We start from the raw sequence: 17,198 nt of genomic DNA on the forward strand, positions 1-17,198 counted from the left end.
TATCGGACTTCTTCAGGAGAGTTTCTCAGGATCTAAGTTTCATGGCTTCTGAGTCTCGTGATGTCTGTATCCAGATTACACATGGGAAAGGTACAGTGGCTTCTGAAAAACACATGGACCCAGCATTTACATTATCTGGAGTGTCAGATATCTTTTGGGCCGATTTTGGTAAGTGGAAGTGATCTTCTAGTTGGTCCTAAGCTGTAACCAGTTGACCCATCAGTGAAGTAGCACCAGTGCTTCTCAAATATTTGTGCAAGTTTCTTTCCTCTGGCCTCCTTTATTCCTCTATAAAGGTTAATCTCGCGGCCATTTCAACATTTCTGTCCATGGATCCTTCTCTTTCTTCTCTTGTAAAACAAGTTTATTTATATTGTTTATTTTACATTTGTTTACCGGGGAGGTTCGACTGGACAGAGCTGTCCATTTTCAGTGGAGGCCCAGAAAGAAAAGCTCCAGAACAATGGCTAACTTACTATACACAAGACATTTACATGAGCATTGTGGTTTACACATTCACTTGTAAAAATGTAGCAGATAATAGCATATGATTGCACAAGATATTTACATAAGCATAGAGTTTTAAACATACAATTAAAAGTATAGCAGGTAGTAATATATTCATACAGTATGTTTTAGTAGAGATAATCTTGAAGATGTACTGAAGATAAGACAAGAAAGGAAAACTAAAAAAAAGGAGAGACTATAGCCAAGTTCATATGAGGTGCATTGACATTTTAAGGGAAAACTTTTCAACTTAGTCTATGGGAGAGTTAATGGGAATAGATGGGACAGTGGGGAGTAGGTGGCAGTGAGTTGGTACGTGTAATGTGTGCTAAGTTTTTGAAAAATAAGTTTCTGAAAGGAGTTGAGTTTTATACCTGAGACAGCTTCCTAAATGGATTGCTCCTCTTTGCGCTCCTAACTTTGTGCTGGAGAAGTTGAAAATCAGCTTTTGAATCTGCGTATGATTTAAGGTTGACTTGGAAAAACTGTACTCAACTTTTCTGTGAATGTCTTCTTGAAGAGTATCTGAGTTGGAAGCTGTTATGGTGAATGAACCCTCTCTGATTTTCCACAGGGTTAGGTTTTCTTAAAGAACAAGCTCCTCCTTCATGCCCAAAGGAGTTTGAGTTTACACTGAATCAAGACATCAATCTCCCAGTTTTCTAACAAGAACCTGAAAAACAGGGAGAGAGGATGCTGCATATTCTGGGCATGCATAGTCAGCTCAGGTAATATACTGATGGAACTAAGCCTTTAAGAAAAGATGATCAGCTAGCTATTTGTTACCATGTGGCATAAAGGGAAACCCTGGTTTGTTCCTACCATTGCAAATCCATTCTAGGTAGTATCAAAGCACATTCAGCTAGAGTTTTTTCTTCGCCATATTGGAAAGGGGAGTACTCTCAAAGTATTTTAGAGGCAGCTGCCTAGTCCTGTGTGTGCACACTTTTACAAAGCGTTACAAACTAGATTCCTTTTTTGAGGTCCAGGTCAAGGTATGCTAGCCCCATTTTCATGGTTCTCCTGGATCCATATCCTTTTTCTCCTTCCAGGATGGGTAGGCTTTTGGTAATCAACCCATATAGCCTAAAAGCTACTGCAGCAGTGAGAATGATGAATATAGTACAATTCTGCAAGTTGCATTTACCCTTAACAATAGATTTTCAAATTCCTCACTGGTGCAGTAGTTGCACCCACCATTTATCCCCTAGTCTTGTATATAATTACAGTTGAGATATAAAGTATGGGTGTGCTTGTTTCGACTTTAAATATGTTATTGTTATTAATGGTGGTTTGATTCAGGATTGTTAGGCTATTGTCTCCTTGTATGGTTAAAAAGTCCTGAAGGAAGCTTCACTTTGACTGCAGATTTCCTTTGTTGGGATTAGCCAGTCGGCAGTCTGAGTGAAGGGCTGCTTGTGTGTGTTGGAGGGCGGCAGAGCTTTTTGAAGTTGGATGGTTATTTTATAAGCAAGAAATAACCCATGTAACCTAAAGGCTACTACAGCAGTTAGAAATTCAAACATTTATTGTTATGGGTAAATGCAGCTTAGACAGCTGTACTTTTCTTCATTTTCTGAAGATTGCCTGTGTATTGAACAGAAAATGATTTTGAGGGAGCAGCTGTTTGCTTTCCTGTGGTGACTAATTCTGATTCTGAGGAGAGTGTTTCTTCTGATTAGTTTCTAAGAATTTTATTTTTCCTTTAACTATATCCAAAATGATACAAAACCAATAAACCAAGAACCGCCAAGGAATAATTCCACTCAACTGGCTTCAAGCCGAAGTAATTTTGTTGTCAAGCGCTTTCATTCCCATCTAGAGAAAATCTTCAGAAGAAATTAAAACTCAACACCATGTTGAATAAATAATAATGAAACCAGTCACATGACCAATAAAACAAGTAATTAATGCCATTAACATTTTTAAAGCCTTTGATAGGTCTGGGAAAAGTATCATATGTTGAAGTTTATGCTTGCATATTTTGAGAATAAAGGAAAATTATGGCCACCTTTCCTTCTTCTTTGGAAACAGCTATGAATAATCTTACTGCTTCTGTGTATCTGTGACTAAACACCCTTAGAAGTGTACTTATGATTTTGCTGATGCCTCTTCCAGAGTATTTAACACTGCAAATATTATGCAAGAGTTTGCTTGGTTGCATATGCAATTTTTTTCCCCCTGAGGATGTTAGACGATATTTTGATCTCTCCTTTGAATAGTGAGGTTGTTTTTGGACCATTTGCCGAGGTCCTGAAGTGTGTGTTGAGAGGGGGAAACCAATTCATGAGGTTTGTCTGATTTTTCAGCCTTCTTTCCTTCAAGTTTGTTAAAGATTTTACACCTATCTCTGTTCTTTTTTTTTAAATCAAAATCAGAATCAGAGGAACTCCTCCTGATCCCCTTCCACCTCCTGTCTCTGATGGTCAGAATTCTTTATTCAAGAATGCTTCAATTATAAAAGAAAGCCTTTTGGAGACCAGTCTTAAATCTCTCTTTTCTAAACCAGCTTTTAGAAGTCCCAAAGTTCAAAATGCTGTTCCTTCCTGACTTGTCTCTGATTCCCCTTTAAGATTCTTAGTAACTCTAGGTTTAAAGGATGCTTATCACATTCCTGTATCATCAGATTTCAAATGTTTGTTTTTCTGTGTCTGGGATATAGTTTCATTTCTCTTCATTACCTTTTCAGATATTCACTGTTCCAGTGGTACTCAGTGTCCAACTCCAGTGATAGCCTACTGCAGACTACAAAGTATTTAAATTTGTCATTATTTAGATGACTTGCTTATCTTTGCAGTATTATTTAAACGTGTTGGGAATCTCTCACTTTAGTAAAAGATCTGCTGTGCAGACTGGGATTTCAAAAGAACATCCATCCATAGGTCTTGCTTGATTCCTCGCAGAATTCTTTTCTTGTGGTGTTTCTAGATGCTTCACTTCAAAAGAGCTTTTCTTCGACAGGTAAAAGTAGATGCATCTCTAGATCCATTTGAGTTTTTCCACTCAAAAACCAAGGCCTTCGCACGGGCATTTCTCTGAATACTAAGATTCATGACACACATGATTTTTGATTGCTCTAGCCTGATTCTCTTGTTCTCCACATGAGCGAAATTCAGTGGTACTTAAAATCAGTATGGTTCCAATGTAACATTCACCGCCCTTCCAGTTTCCTGTTTTGGGATTTGTCAAAAGGGAACTTTTTTTTGGGTGGAGAGACCAGTTTTATTTGCATCTAGGTATCCTATTTTACCTTCTAGCTCAAGCACCAACTTTGCTTTAGTAGTGATGTGTATGGTATTAATAGCATGAGTGTCTTTCTAACAAAACAAAAAAGATAGCTATGTTTACTGGGGAAAAAAAATATTGGGAGGCTTGGAGAGAAAAGCTCTACTGTGTCTACAACACAAATTCCATAATGAATAACATTAAATGCATGGTTACCATAATTATACATATACATAATTTGAATAGAATCAAGACATTATTTTTATGATTTGTAAATATTCAATCATACAAGAATTCAGGTGGAGAAAGTTGAACTTTATTAGACTGTATTATATGTAGTTAGAGAGGTTTGTGGATGTATAGTACAGCTTGGAGGAAATGAAAGATGTAATGTTTCTATTTACTTGAAAAAGTGGTAGTGGAATTTAATTTCTTGTTATTTTTTGCTAGTGTTAACAATGAAGTGATGGGGGGGGGGCAGACCAAAACGAGACAAAAACATAGACATAAAAGAGAGATGTTGGCAGTAATAAATGATCTCAACACACTCAATCATGTATGGGTACCAGGACTATTGCAAGTGGTTATAGACAGCTGCACAGTAATGTGGTACATAATTGGTGAACTTGGATCTTAGCCTCTGTGCAGACTAGCCATTGTAGCTTGGGATATAGCATTTCAGCAGTCTTACTCTGCAGGCATCTTAATCCCATCAAAATGTGAGGGCCGAAGAGCTGAGCAGGACTAGGACAGACCCTCACAGGAATTGTTCCAGCCATGGGGATCACCTTGGATCTATTTGCCTTCATTTGCAACAGTCACCTGACAAAATTCTGCCCCAGGGCTCCATGCAGTTATTAATTGTTATTTCCGTGGAGATGAATGGCGCTGTATGCTTTTCCAATGATATCCATGGCCATTCTGAAGATTCAGGACGACTCTCAAAAGAGCATTGTGGTGGCTGTCTTCAAGCCCAGGCAACACTAGTTCTCTTGTCTTTTGGAAATGGCCAGGAGCAGTTATCACAAGCTTCCTCGCAGACTGGACCTTCTTTCACAAGACATGGGGTGTTTGATAAATAACTTTATCTAACTGCCTGGGTAATAGTTTTAATAACCTTTTAGGCACCCATTTACTGAAGATGTGTATTAGGTATTAAAGGAGGCAAGAAAACCTGCTAGTCGGAAATTATATATTAGCAAATGGAAAATATTTTGTACTTGGTGCCAAGACAAGAACCAGGACCCATTTAAGACCAGCATTTCTCTGGTTCTGCTGTATTTGTGTGAGCTGTTATCTTTTGTTCTTACTACTGTGTCCGTTTTTGTCTGCTTCAGCATGTATGCCCATGGAGTTTCTCCTTTCAGTGCCTTCCAATGTTAATTTTTTGAAAGGAGCCTTATATACAAAGCCTCCTAGAAAACATGCAATCCCAGTCTTTTCTTTGTTTAGAAAAGTTAACTCTTACTCCATTTGAACCAGCTCATCAGGCTGATTTGAAGTTATCAACATGGAAATCAGTTTTGCTGATTGCTCTGTCTTCTGCAAGAAGAATATCTGACTTGCATACTCTTTTTGGTAGGACAGCCTTCCCATTTTCCTCAAATAGGATTTCATTAAGATCTAATCCTTCCTTTATGTCTAAATTGGTATCTAAGATAACACTGAGCCAAGCTGTGAATCTCCCTTGTCTTCTTTCCAAAACTTAAAAACAAGGGAAAAAGGATTCTCCATCTCGGATATTATCCTGTCAGAACTAAAACTTTCAGAAACTTAGTTATTCATTTCTTATAAGGGTGAGAAAAAAAAGGATAGCCTGTCAAAAAGACCATCTCCAAATAACTGTGTAATGGTATTACCTTTGTTGTACCTACTACAACAAGGCAATTCCAGGCAGAGTCGAGGCTCACTCTACAGGGCCTTAGACTCATCTGTTGCTTTCTTGGAAAGGGTTGGATTCTAGAAGCAGCAGCTTTGATCCTCTGTGCATGCCTTTGGTAAAACACTATAAACTAGATTCGTTCTCCATGTCTAGTGCAGGCTTTGCTAAGACCGTTGTCCTGGGGCTTCTGTGCACTCATCCTTCCTCCTCCTGGTTAGTATAAGCAATGATAGTCTAGCCATATAGCCAAGACTACTGCAGCAGTTATCAGATGATGAACATAGTGTAGTTGTGCAAAGAAAACTGCCATAATCGTAGATGTTTGAATAATTAGTGCTGCAGTAGCCACTCCCTCCATTCCCTTTATTTTTGTTTTTATTGCAAGGGTAGGGACTCTTATTTTTAGTTTCCTAGCATTGATCTCTTTCAGGACTATAGTCTTCACCTCCGTTTACATGAAAGGTCTGAAGGGCTTGGTGCCCAAATCACTTTTTCTTCAGCTCTGCTTGAGTTAACTGTTTGGGCATGTGGAAAATGCTGTTAAGCTTTGGAAGTTTGCCGGCTGTAATATCCTTAGCAGGATATAAGCCATGTCGCTGAGGCTACTGCAGCAGTGATCATTCATATGTCTGCTGATAGGAAAGTACACTTGTAAAATAAATTTAACACTGACTGTCAATCTGCTTTATGAACCAACAGAAGGAAACTAAGATTAGTCCATAACCTATGTACTTGGATGAAGAAAGAGGGCTTTCTTATAGGCCAGAGTAAGTTCCCTGCCTTACCTGATTCATGTGAGGTCACCTCCTATGGTAATTAGGGTCCATCCATAATGTCAACTTTTGCAAAAGTGCTGTTATATCGAAGAATGTTTTTGTGCATCACAAAGGTGGACCACCTCATCCCAGAAGAAGTGCATGGAAATTAAACTCTTGCTATCAGATGTTCATCGTGCATACAGCTGCAGTCATAACAGATGGGTTTTCCTGCCGTCAGGTGGGTCCTCGGTCGGCCGAATTCCAAAGTCTAGGTCCAGCGTCGGATGTCGTCGCTTCTTCCCTGACGTCAGTGCGACAGGGGTATAAAAGAACCAGCCAACGCCATTTTCTTCAGTCTTTCTTGCCACACGGTGCCCAAAGCAGAAGCAGTTCGCAAGTGCCGGTCGGCCAGCTCCTGAGATTACGAATATTTTTCAACCGAAGTCTTCTTGAAAGCTAAGTACCCCGTTGGGGAAACTTTTCTTGCCTCAGACCGATGTCAGGCAAAGTTAATAATTGCATTTCATGTGGGAAGCAAATACCGCATAAGGATTTCCATTCCCTCTGCATTCATTGCTTAGGCCCAGACCACGATGTCTCGGCCTGTCGTTTTTGTGCTACATTCAACAGACGCACTATTAAGCGTCGGGCGGAGTTTGCCCAACACTATTTTGGCAAAAAGTTTAATTGCATTATGTTGTCGGATAATCCGACTCCAGTTTTGAGTAAAAGACGCAAAGATAAGGACCAATATACGAGGTCCACGACTTCTACCGACACCACGCTAAAGCCGACTACTGGTGCTCCAGTTCTCAGCGAGGCGCCTACGCAGCCCCTGACTACCGATGACACTTCATTAGCGGTGTCTTCTGTGCCCGAGGTCGCAGGCTCTTCGGCCCACACCCCGACTACAGATACCGAAGCCACTCTTGGCGGGGAAACTCAGAGTTTAGACAGGCCTGCCATCTCTCAAGGTGTCTTCAGGCCTTCTTCTTTTTCCATTAAGACTTTCACTAAATCTAAAGCAGCCATGCATTCTAAGAGACAAGCTCCACAGGGCCCCTCTCAAGGCCCAATGCCTAAAAAGCAGATGCTCAAAATGGCTGAGGATTTGATTACTCTTATCAGGGGTTCTCAACCCCCCTCGGACAAAAGACCCAGAGTGGAGGAAGAATACCCTTCCTCGGATCAGGCCTCCATTACTTCAGAACATTCTGAAGACCAGGAACATTCAGATTCCCCTTTTGAAGATTCTGATGCAGAGGAGTCCATTCCCTCTGTCTCCCCCCCTGAGGACTACTCTTTTGGGGAAACCTTGCATACCTTGAGGGAACACTTCCACTGGGAAGGCCAAGATTACTCAGACTCCAAGAAAAGGCTCAGGGATTTCCTCTTGCTCCCTCAGCACAGGCCTCTGGCTATCCCTCCTGTCTTAGACATACTAGATGATGTGTATTCAGAGGCCAGCCTTAACCCAGATTCTTTACCTCCAGCTCCAGTCAAGCCTGACCAGTATTACCGGGTTCCTGATTCACACCAATTCCTATACAAAAGCCATGCGGCTGACCCAGAAACTATTTCACAGGGTCCCAAGGGAATTAAGGCCTCCACTGCCAAAAATCCATTACCTTCAGAGAGAGATTCCATAGCTTTAGAAAGGTGGGGGAAAAAGGTATATACCTCGGCCACCTTAACCATGAGGGCATTAAACTGTCAGTTCCATATGTTAAAGTATCAACAGTTTTTGTTATCTCAGTTGAAAAGCAAAATGTCACAACCTGAACAACCAGACTTGAAGGAGTTGCAGGATTTGTTGCATAGTACAGAGCAAGTGGGTAAACGCACCTTGCAATGTGGTTTTGATGCTTTAGAGGCCTCATGTAGAGCTGCTGTTACAGGATCAGTCATATGTAGACATGCTTGGCTCAAAGAGCAAACCTTACCAGATCATGTCAAAGCTAAACTACTAGATGTACCTCTTCAAAAAGATGTATTGTTTGGTGTTAAAGCTGAGGCGGCATTAAAGAAAATGGAGGAAAAGGCAAAATCAATGCAAACAGTGAAAGATTTCCTACAGGTACAACCTCCACGTTTCAGTAGAAAGTGGCCTTCAAAAAATTGGTCCTTTCCAGCCACGGACAGACCTCAGAGGTAGATACAGGCGCCCAAGGGATAGAGGGCAATCTCAAGGATCATTTAGAGGCAGACAGTGGCAAACATCTACACCAAGAGGTGGTGAGGATAGTTCACAGCCAATCAGAAAGCAGAACCAATGACTTTCCCGTTTGCATGTCAAGCAAGGCTCAATTGGCAGCACCTTTAGGCGGAAAACTGGCGTTATTTTCGAAAAATTGGCATATTGTCACAAAAGACAAATGGATCCTGGACATTATAGACAGAGGCTACAGATTCCATTTTCACACCCTTCAAAAAATGAGAGGCATGCCAAACCTGCCACACAATCAAAGGGCAGAGGCACAAAAACAAATTTCAGATCTCATGGACATGAAAGCTATTCAAGAGGTACCTGCACAAGAACAGGGTCAAGGTTTTTATTCCAGACTATTCCTGGTACCAAGGAAGGGCAAAGATTGGAGACCTATTTTGGACCTATCCATCCTAAACACATATTTACTCGTACCAAAATTCAAGATGCTCACATTACAGCAGCTTCTTCCCATGCTGGGCAAGGAGTCTTGGCTGGTAACACTGGACCTCAAGGAGGCATACCTGCATGTCCCAATCAGACAAGATTGCAGAAGATACCTCAGATTTCTTGCAGGTTCAACCCATTATCAATTTTCTGCATTGCCCTTTGGCTTATCTACTGCGCCCAGAGTGTTCACGAAATGCCTGGCATCAGTAATTGCCTTCTGCATACTTCAAGGGATACAAATATACCCATATTTGGACGACTGCCTGATTCAAGCGGACAGCAAACACACACTTCTGAAACACCTGGCATTTGTAATAATGTTGAATTCTCTGGGGTACACAGTCAACAAAAAGAAATCAAGACTAATACCCTCTCAAACAATAATTTTCCTGGGTGCCAGCTTGAATACAAACACCCAGATGGGCCTACCTCACGCTAGAGAAACAAGGGCAACTAACTCATTACTTCATCAGAAAACCTGGCAACCTTCACCAGGCTGACTGCAAGGAAAATCCTGCAGGCTCTGGGATTCATGGCATCTTGCATCCTGCTAATCCCATGTGCAAAGCTGCATATGAGGAAACTTCAATGGTACCTAAAAAACTTATGGTCTCAACACAGCCACAGTTTGGAAACAATTATACCACTGATTCCATGTCTTCAAAAGGAATTTCTGTGGTTGGCTCAAGCATGCCAAAGAAACATAGGTCTCCCATTCTGCAAGCCTCAAGCAAATCAAGACATCACAACAGACGCCTTGGACTACGCCTGGGGGGCGCACATGACAGATCGGTGCATTCAGGGCAAATGGTCCCAAAAAGAAAAGCACCTACACATCAATCAAAAGGAAATGCTAGCAGTAATAAATGCTATTATGGCTTTCAAAGACCTACTGCATCCAGGCCAGCTATTGATAAGGACAAGACAACACCACAGTGAATGTGGTACATAAACAAACAGGGAGGAACCCATTCATACCCCCTATGCAGGCTAGCAATGTCTCTTTGGAACATGGCTCTTGAATTACAAATCTAACTTCAAGCACAGTTCCTGCCAGGCAAGGAAAACACGCTGGCAGACAACTTAAGCAGAAATATGACAGATCCACACGAATGGAAGTTGCATTCTCAAGTTTTTACAAAGATAATTCAAGCATGGGGAAGGCCAGACATAGATCTCTTTGCCACCCACAGAAATTACCAATTGACAAAATTCTGCTCAAGGACCTTTCATCCACAGGCCTGGAAAGTGGACGCACTCTCTTTCATTTGGACAACAATGACAGTTTATGCCTTTCCACCGCTTCCTCTGCTGCCCAAAGTTCTATTAAAAGCCAGAGCAGATGGACCAAAGATGATTCTCATTGCTCCAGACTGGCCAAGACAACACTGGTACCCACCACTCCTGAGGAGCCTGATGCATTCCCCACCATGGATCCTGCCTCTAATGCCTCTTCTACTGACTCAGCACAACTTCAAAACTCTTCACAGTCAGCTGAAAACACTCAATCTAGCCGCATGGAGGATTCCTTAAATTCACAACAGACCCTAGTCTCCAAGGAGGTGCAGGATGTCATTTTGGAGGTCAGAAGGCCTTCTACTAGAAAAGCCTACTCCGCAAAATGGAAACAGTTTTGTGCCTGGAATCAGAAAAAGGGTCAGAATCCTGAAATACTGAATTTACCTCAAATATTACAGTACCTAGCTGAGATGCTAAGCAGTGGACTTTCATTCTCCTCCATCAAAATTCATGCCTCAGCCATTTCTGCAGAATGCAACACTGATCCTCCTTTATTCTCTCACCCTCTCTTAAGACAGTTCCTCAGAGGGGCTAAGAATATAAAACCCCCAAGGAAGCAACCAGTACCTGCTTGGGACCTCAATTTCATTCTAGAAAACTGAACCTGCCTCCTTTTGAGCCAGCTGCTTCAACAGAACTGCAATATTTGTCATGGAAAACAGACTTCCTTCTGGCTATCACCTCAGCACGCAGGGTTTCGGAACTACAAGCCCTCATGGCTGTGCAGCCTTTCATCATTTTCCATCAGGACAGAGTTTCCTTCACGAACCAACCCTTCTTTTTATGCCAAAGGTAGTATCCAGGGTAGCCTTGAATCAGGCTATCCACTTTACCTACCTTTTACCTAATCCACAAAACAAAGGGAGAGACTACTACATTCCTTGGACATTCACAGACAGCTCCGTTATTATTTGGACAGAACAAAGCCTTACAGAAAATCAGAGCAACTCTTTGTGTCCTATGCTACAGGTGCTCAAGGGAAGCCTATTTCCAAACAGACAATCTCAAAATGGATAGCCCACTGCATTCACTTTTGTTACTCTTTTCATGGTAAAACTGTACCTACAGACATCAGATCTCACTCCACAAGGGCCACAGCTACCTCTGCAGCTTTCCTCAGGGGGGTTCCTACCAAAGATATTTTGTAAGCAGCCACTTGGAGTTCTGTACATACTTTCTCCAAGCACTATCACCTACCATTATACTCCAAATCTAGAGTATGCTTTGCCACTGCAGTCTTGCAGGGCATTGTGGCTCCTCCTAGTTCCACTTAGTGCCTACCACCCCTTCTTTAGCTTTGGGATTCTACCCATCTGTTATGACTGCAGCTGTATGCACGATGAACATAGTACAGTTTTGTACCTACCATAAATGTAGATGTTCGAGTGCTAATACAGCTTCAGTCCAGGTTTCCCTCCCTCCTTCCCCTCTTGGGACAGGCCTAATTGCTAACACCTCCTCATACAACATGATTGGGGTTTTCTTTTATGGTGTATTTGCTTGCAACTACTGTCTTTTGATTTTATTGCATTGCATTATTATATAAGTTTATGTTTTGCCTTCCTTCTGGGGGCACCTGACATCTGGGGCAAGAAAAACTGAAGAAAATGGCGTTAGCTGGTTCTTTTATACCCCTGTCACACTGACGTCAGGGAAGAAGCGACGACATCCGACTCCGGACCTAGACTTTGGAATTCAGCTGACTGAGGACCCGCCTGACTGCAGGAAAACCCATCTGTTATGACTGCAGCTGTATTAGCACTCTAACATCTACATTTATGGTAGGTACAAAACTGTACTTTACCTGTCTTCCTTGTACTTGTAACATTTAGAAAAATTTGAGTTGAAGGCTGTTTTAGTAGAAACTGTATCGAACATGTTATACTCTCCTTGAGCATAAATCCATCTTTTCTTCCTAAGGTAGCAAAGCAGACACATCCGTAGTAATAGTCATCTCCAAGTTGTCTTTCCCAATAAACCTACTGTATGCGAGTTCATTTGTTGTATGAATGTGTGCAGATGATTGTGGACATACTGATAGGACCTCTTTACAATCAGTTTTCTTGTTTGAAATGCAAATAGTGTTTCAAATAACTGGTTAGATGGCTATTGGATTTTATTAGTTGTTTTTGTGTCTTTCGGCTTTTCCCGGTTAGGGGTCGCCACAGCGGAACTCCGGTCCACTAATGATTGGCAGTAGATTTTTATGTGCCGAGTTGCCGGCCTTGACTCACAACCTTCAACGAAGGTACGCCCATTCACACATTTCTCCACACAGAAGACGCTCTAGCTGAGAATCTAACAGGACAATGTCTTACTTTGAGGCGACAACGCTACCGCAGCACCACCACCGCAGTCGAGAAAATACTTCTGTCAGAAAGCACACTTCCTTAAGAGAAGTTGCTGTCAGGCATTTTTCTTCTGCGCAGTATTGGATGTTGTTTGTACATCATCTACTTCATCAAATATGTGTGCACAGCACTATGCTGGATGGATCTTTTAAGGGGCATAGTTGTAGGAGCATGTTTCCATGACTGACTAGGAGGATTAGCTTGGGAATGTGCCCTTATTACCAAGGATGTATCTGCTCATACTAAATACAAAGTTTTGTACTTAACCTTAATGATGGAACTAAATGAGAGGGCCATCCTTGGTAACTTGGCACACCAGCCTTTTTCTTCCTGTTTTCTAACTGAGCCTACAGACGTTTGTGTAGTTTTTGTCTGCTTTATATAGCATACTAAAGGTATGGAGGTATAACCTTCACACTCTTCACATTGCCCTTATGGGATAAGGGCGAGGGACCTTATAGCCTGCAAAAGGTTTGAATGCTGGTCTGCCCTAATGCTTGTTGGCATTAGTGCTGCTGTGTTATGAAGGACTGACCTGCGCATTAAAATCTATTGCAGGGATATGTGCGTAACTTGAGCTTGTGCCATATTTTTAAGAACATGCTATTAAGAGGAGAAGTGTTTGGTTGTTAGGTTAAACTGTTTTCTAGTTTTGTTACTTTCATTTCTCCATTTCTTTGTCACTAACTTAGAGATTCGATTTATATTGGCTTCTGAAACCCCAAATGACCCACTTTGACAAAGCCCCTTTTTTTCTGAAATAACATGCACCATCAAGTATAAAATAATGAAGTATAAGCTCAGGTCTGTGGTTTACAATGATGAAGTCCTGACTATGCCAGGATGCCCTTTGTTGAGTTAGCATCATGAGAAGCTGCAGTAAGCATGAATGGGTAGTTAGGAGTGAGTAGCTGATGCTGACTCATTTATTTTGGGTGGGATGTGGATCACTGTAGTCTGCTGCAGTTCTGTCATCAGGCGTGAGAGCTGCGTGGCATTACATAACTGTGGACTGGGATAATGAACTTGCAGCGTGTGTGGATAAATGCATACGTCTTTGAAGGAAACTAATATAATAGTTGCTCCAGTGGCATTTTGGTGGGGGGGAGGCTAGACATTTACGGTAGCTTACCCTTGGTACCTGATTCTTGCACAGAAAGTGAAACAATGGGTTTGTTATACCCTTTTTAATACCTTTATTGAATTATCACTTAAGACTTGGGCAATGTGCATTTGTATAAAAGAAAACAAATCATGTTAACATGTTCATAGTTACAAACATCATAAATCACATATATTACTATACAGTTACCATCAGCCCAAAATTACACAAATTGATCAATTCCTGGCTTCCCTTGTAAATCACTCCTCCTCCATACTATTATTCTGCATGTCTTGTTCCCACAATTTCCATTTTTGTCTGTGTAATTTGCTCCTACTCTTTTCTAAAGATCCCACTTCCAGTTGTTTTATCTCTGCTACAATATTCAGTACTTCAAGTCAGGTGGTTTAGACTTTGATTGACATTTACATTTTCTAGTAATTATGTTTTTGCAGCCAGCAGAATTAACCTTAACAAAACCCTTACTATGTCTAGGAAACTCAGATATTGTATATCAGGTAAAAAAATATAGGTTCCTTAGTTACATCTGTTTGCTCACCCCAATATTTTTGACAGAGTACTGTGTAGGTAATTGCCAACTCATTACACTCCCAAAATATATGTTCTCAGTTACCTCTTTCTTCCCCGTCACATCTGCAAAGTTTGCCATCTACCTGAGGAAAAATTCTTTGGAGCCTGCGTGGAGTATAAAAATATCAATGCAAACATTTCCAAGCAAAAATCCTAAATCTTCTAGACTTGGTTGTATTTGGGACCATACATGTGTTCTCCCATTGATGTAATGTGAATTACTTATACAGTCACTTTTCACAATCTTTTCTAACCTCCTCTGATTGCCATAGTTATCGTGTGATATTTTATATGCCCTACTAATTACACTTTTAAGAATAGCTTCTCTTCTAGATCCAAATAAAACTGTACCAGAGCAGGTCATTCTTTTGCATGTATTTTGATATTGATCCTGGTTAAAGAACACTTGTCTCCAGCCTGCAGTACAAATGTCTTCTTGGCTTCTTCCCACTCTTTTACCTTTCCCTCTCTAGTTATTTGCTCCCAGTACCTTGGTTCCTTTGCCATTTTTCTCCAATAAATTCCAGCCCCCTATTGCTTATTTTATGTACCCGCTAATGGCAGTCATATCAGCAGAATCTCTCCTCTTGATTCTCGTGTTGACTTGGTTGTGAGAGTAATTAAGCCTACTTTATGAATAAATTCTCTGATTATTCTTAAGGATCTGCATCCAAAATCCCACTCTCTCCTTAGTTCTTGAATTTTCCTGCTGCTACATCATCTCTTATCCCTTTAAGTCTGTTAATCCTAAACCACCTCGTTCTATTCCAAGGATTAACTTATCCTCCTTGACTCTTGCCCTCTTCCTCTCACAGATAAAATCCTTCAAATCTTTTTTAATTTCTCTCCATAACTTCTTCTCTGGTTGATAAAAAAAATATGCTTGACTTGTTTATAAAACTAAATGGACTGAAAACATTTTCACCGCTTGTATCTTGCTAACCATTTCCATAAAACAGAGCTTCCAGTTTCTCAGTTTTTATATTAACTTTTGCTTAGTCTCTTCCCACATATCCTTAGCTACCATAACAGAAACCCTTTTAACCAATATTCCTACATACTTCATTTTTCATGTTCCCATAAATATGGATACTGCTGAACCAATTCATGTATGGGGTACATAGTTTATAGCTATAGCATTTGTCTTCTCTTCATTAATTTTATATCCTGAAAATACATGAAACTGCCACAAAATGTTCCAGAATGGGTTGGGAGGGTGGGCCTAATGGTTAAGGTGTTTGCCTTACAAACACAAGGTGCAGGGTTTGAGTCTTACAAGGGATAATTGTCCGAGCTTAAAATGGCTCGCAAGGGCAGTTAGCTTAGTGCTAATCTATGAACCTATGAGATGTCCTTCCTGATTTTATCGGGTACAAAATACTATCTATAAATAGTCAACTTTTCTTGATTACTGTATCAATTATGTCTTTGAATTTGAGTTCCTGGGTGATAGGCTCTTGAAAAACTAATGGGTCATCTCTCACTCTGAAGGGGGGGGGTGGGTCTGTAAACATGCTGGGGCTGCTGTGAGAGGGCCTTAGTAGTCTCTAGAGCTAAAACAATAAAAGTGAAGAAAAAATAAAATGCAACTGATTGTACTTCAGCAGTTGGGAGGAATATTGGCAGTAGGTGCTACGAGGCTTGACATGCAGTGCACTTACACTCAGTACTTAGGTTAGCAGCAGTACAAAACAATAGTAGAAATCTACATTGCATGACAGAGCGCCATTGGGAGAAGTAAAAGAAAATAGACTTGAGGGCAAAGAAAAGTAGGAGTGTGAGTCATTGACACGCACAATAGTATAGCTGAATTAGACTGTAGAAAGTTTTTGAAATGTATGAATACAAGAGAATGAAATGTGGATCAGACATTAAATGGACTGATTTTGATAATCTAGAGGTAGAATGTGACTGACAATATCCATGAGAAGTTGGTGAGGGGAATTCAAGAGAAAGGTGACAGGAGGAATTAAATTTGTGCTTTCTGTGATAATCATTATGGGTGGGTTGGTAACACTGTAGCTTTTTAAAATAATTGTGTGCTGTCTGTCTAGACCAGACTATCTGCAGCAGTGAAGAGGAGTCTACTCGTAAGACAGCAGTAAATTCTGAGACTGCAATGTGTCTTCCAAGTGAGTCAAAAATCAATTTGCGTGCAATAATGGAATTGAAGGCTTTAGAATACAGGTGAGTTTTTTTCAATACATCTGTAAATGTTAAAAATATATATTGCTTACATATTAGATTCTTCATAGAGCGATTGGCTGAATTAAAAAAAAAAATGAACCTAAGAGTACTGATTACATTTTACCGCAGCAAGATATTCAGTGTTGCAGTTTACCTTTTTCAATTTCTAGATTAGTGAATCATGATTTCTTCCATAGAAGGTACAGTTTATCTTAGGGTTCTAGGTTAGAAAAAATGCTGGGTTTAATTTTCACCCTAGGGGAAATTTGTTTAGTTGTCTGGCATTATCAGTAACTAATGATTTCTTTTGTCTGCCATTAGTACTGCTGTGTTATGAATTCAGGATTTCTCCAGCTACAGTTACATGTGTTAAGTTTCCTTATACATGATAGTAGAAACTTTGTCTGGTGACAAGTCATAAAGTCTGATTCTTGACCCCTGTTTTATATAAAATTACATTTTTGAAAAGTACTACAAGCATGCATGCAGTACAGAAAAGTAATACAATCATTTTTGCAGTACAAAGCATGGAACTGGTATTAATCGCTTAACATGCATCCCAAAGTGTTATTTATATATATATCCATCCACATCTGTGTGTGTGTGTGTGTGTGGTTTTTTTTTTTTTTGTTTTTTATAT

General features: G+C 40.5%; 1 protein-coding gene across 1 annotated transcript in view; it reads left to right on the forward strand.

Moving 5' to 3' along the window:
• The window catches only part of LRRC40 (leucine rich repeat containing 40), a gene marked incomplete in the record, with an annotated part of 881,899 nt that overhangs the window by 435,766 nt on the left and 428,935 nt on the right, over positions 1-17,198 (forward strand). The window contains 1 exon segment of the mRNA XM_044085837.1: positions 16,426-16,558. Coding sequence (XP_043941772.1) covers positions 16,426-16,558 — 133 coding nt within the window.

Source organism: Protopterus annectens, chromosome 10.part0 (genome assembly GCF_019279795.1).
Source record: "Protopterus annectens isolate FY-2018-M chromosome 10.part0, PAN1.0, whole genome shotgun sequence".
In the NCBI taxonomy this organism is placed as follows: domain Eukaryota; kingdom Metazoa; phylum Chordata; order Ceratodontiformes; family Protopteridae; genus Protopterus; species Protopterus annectens.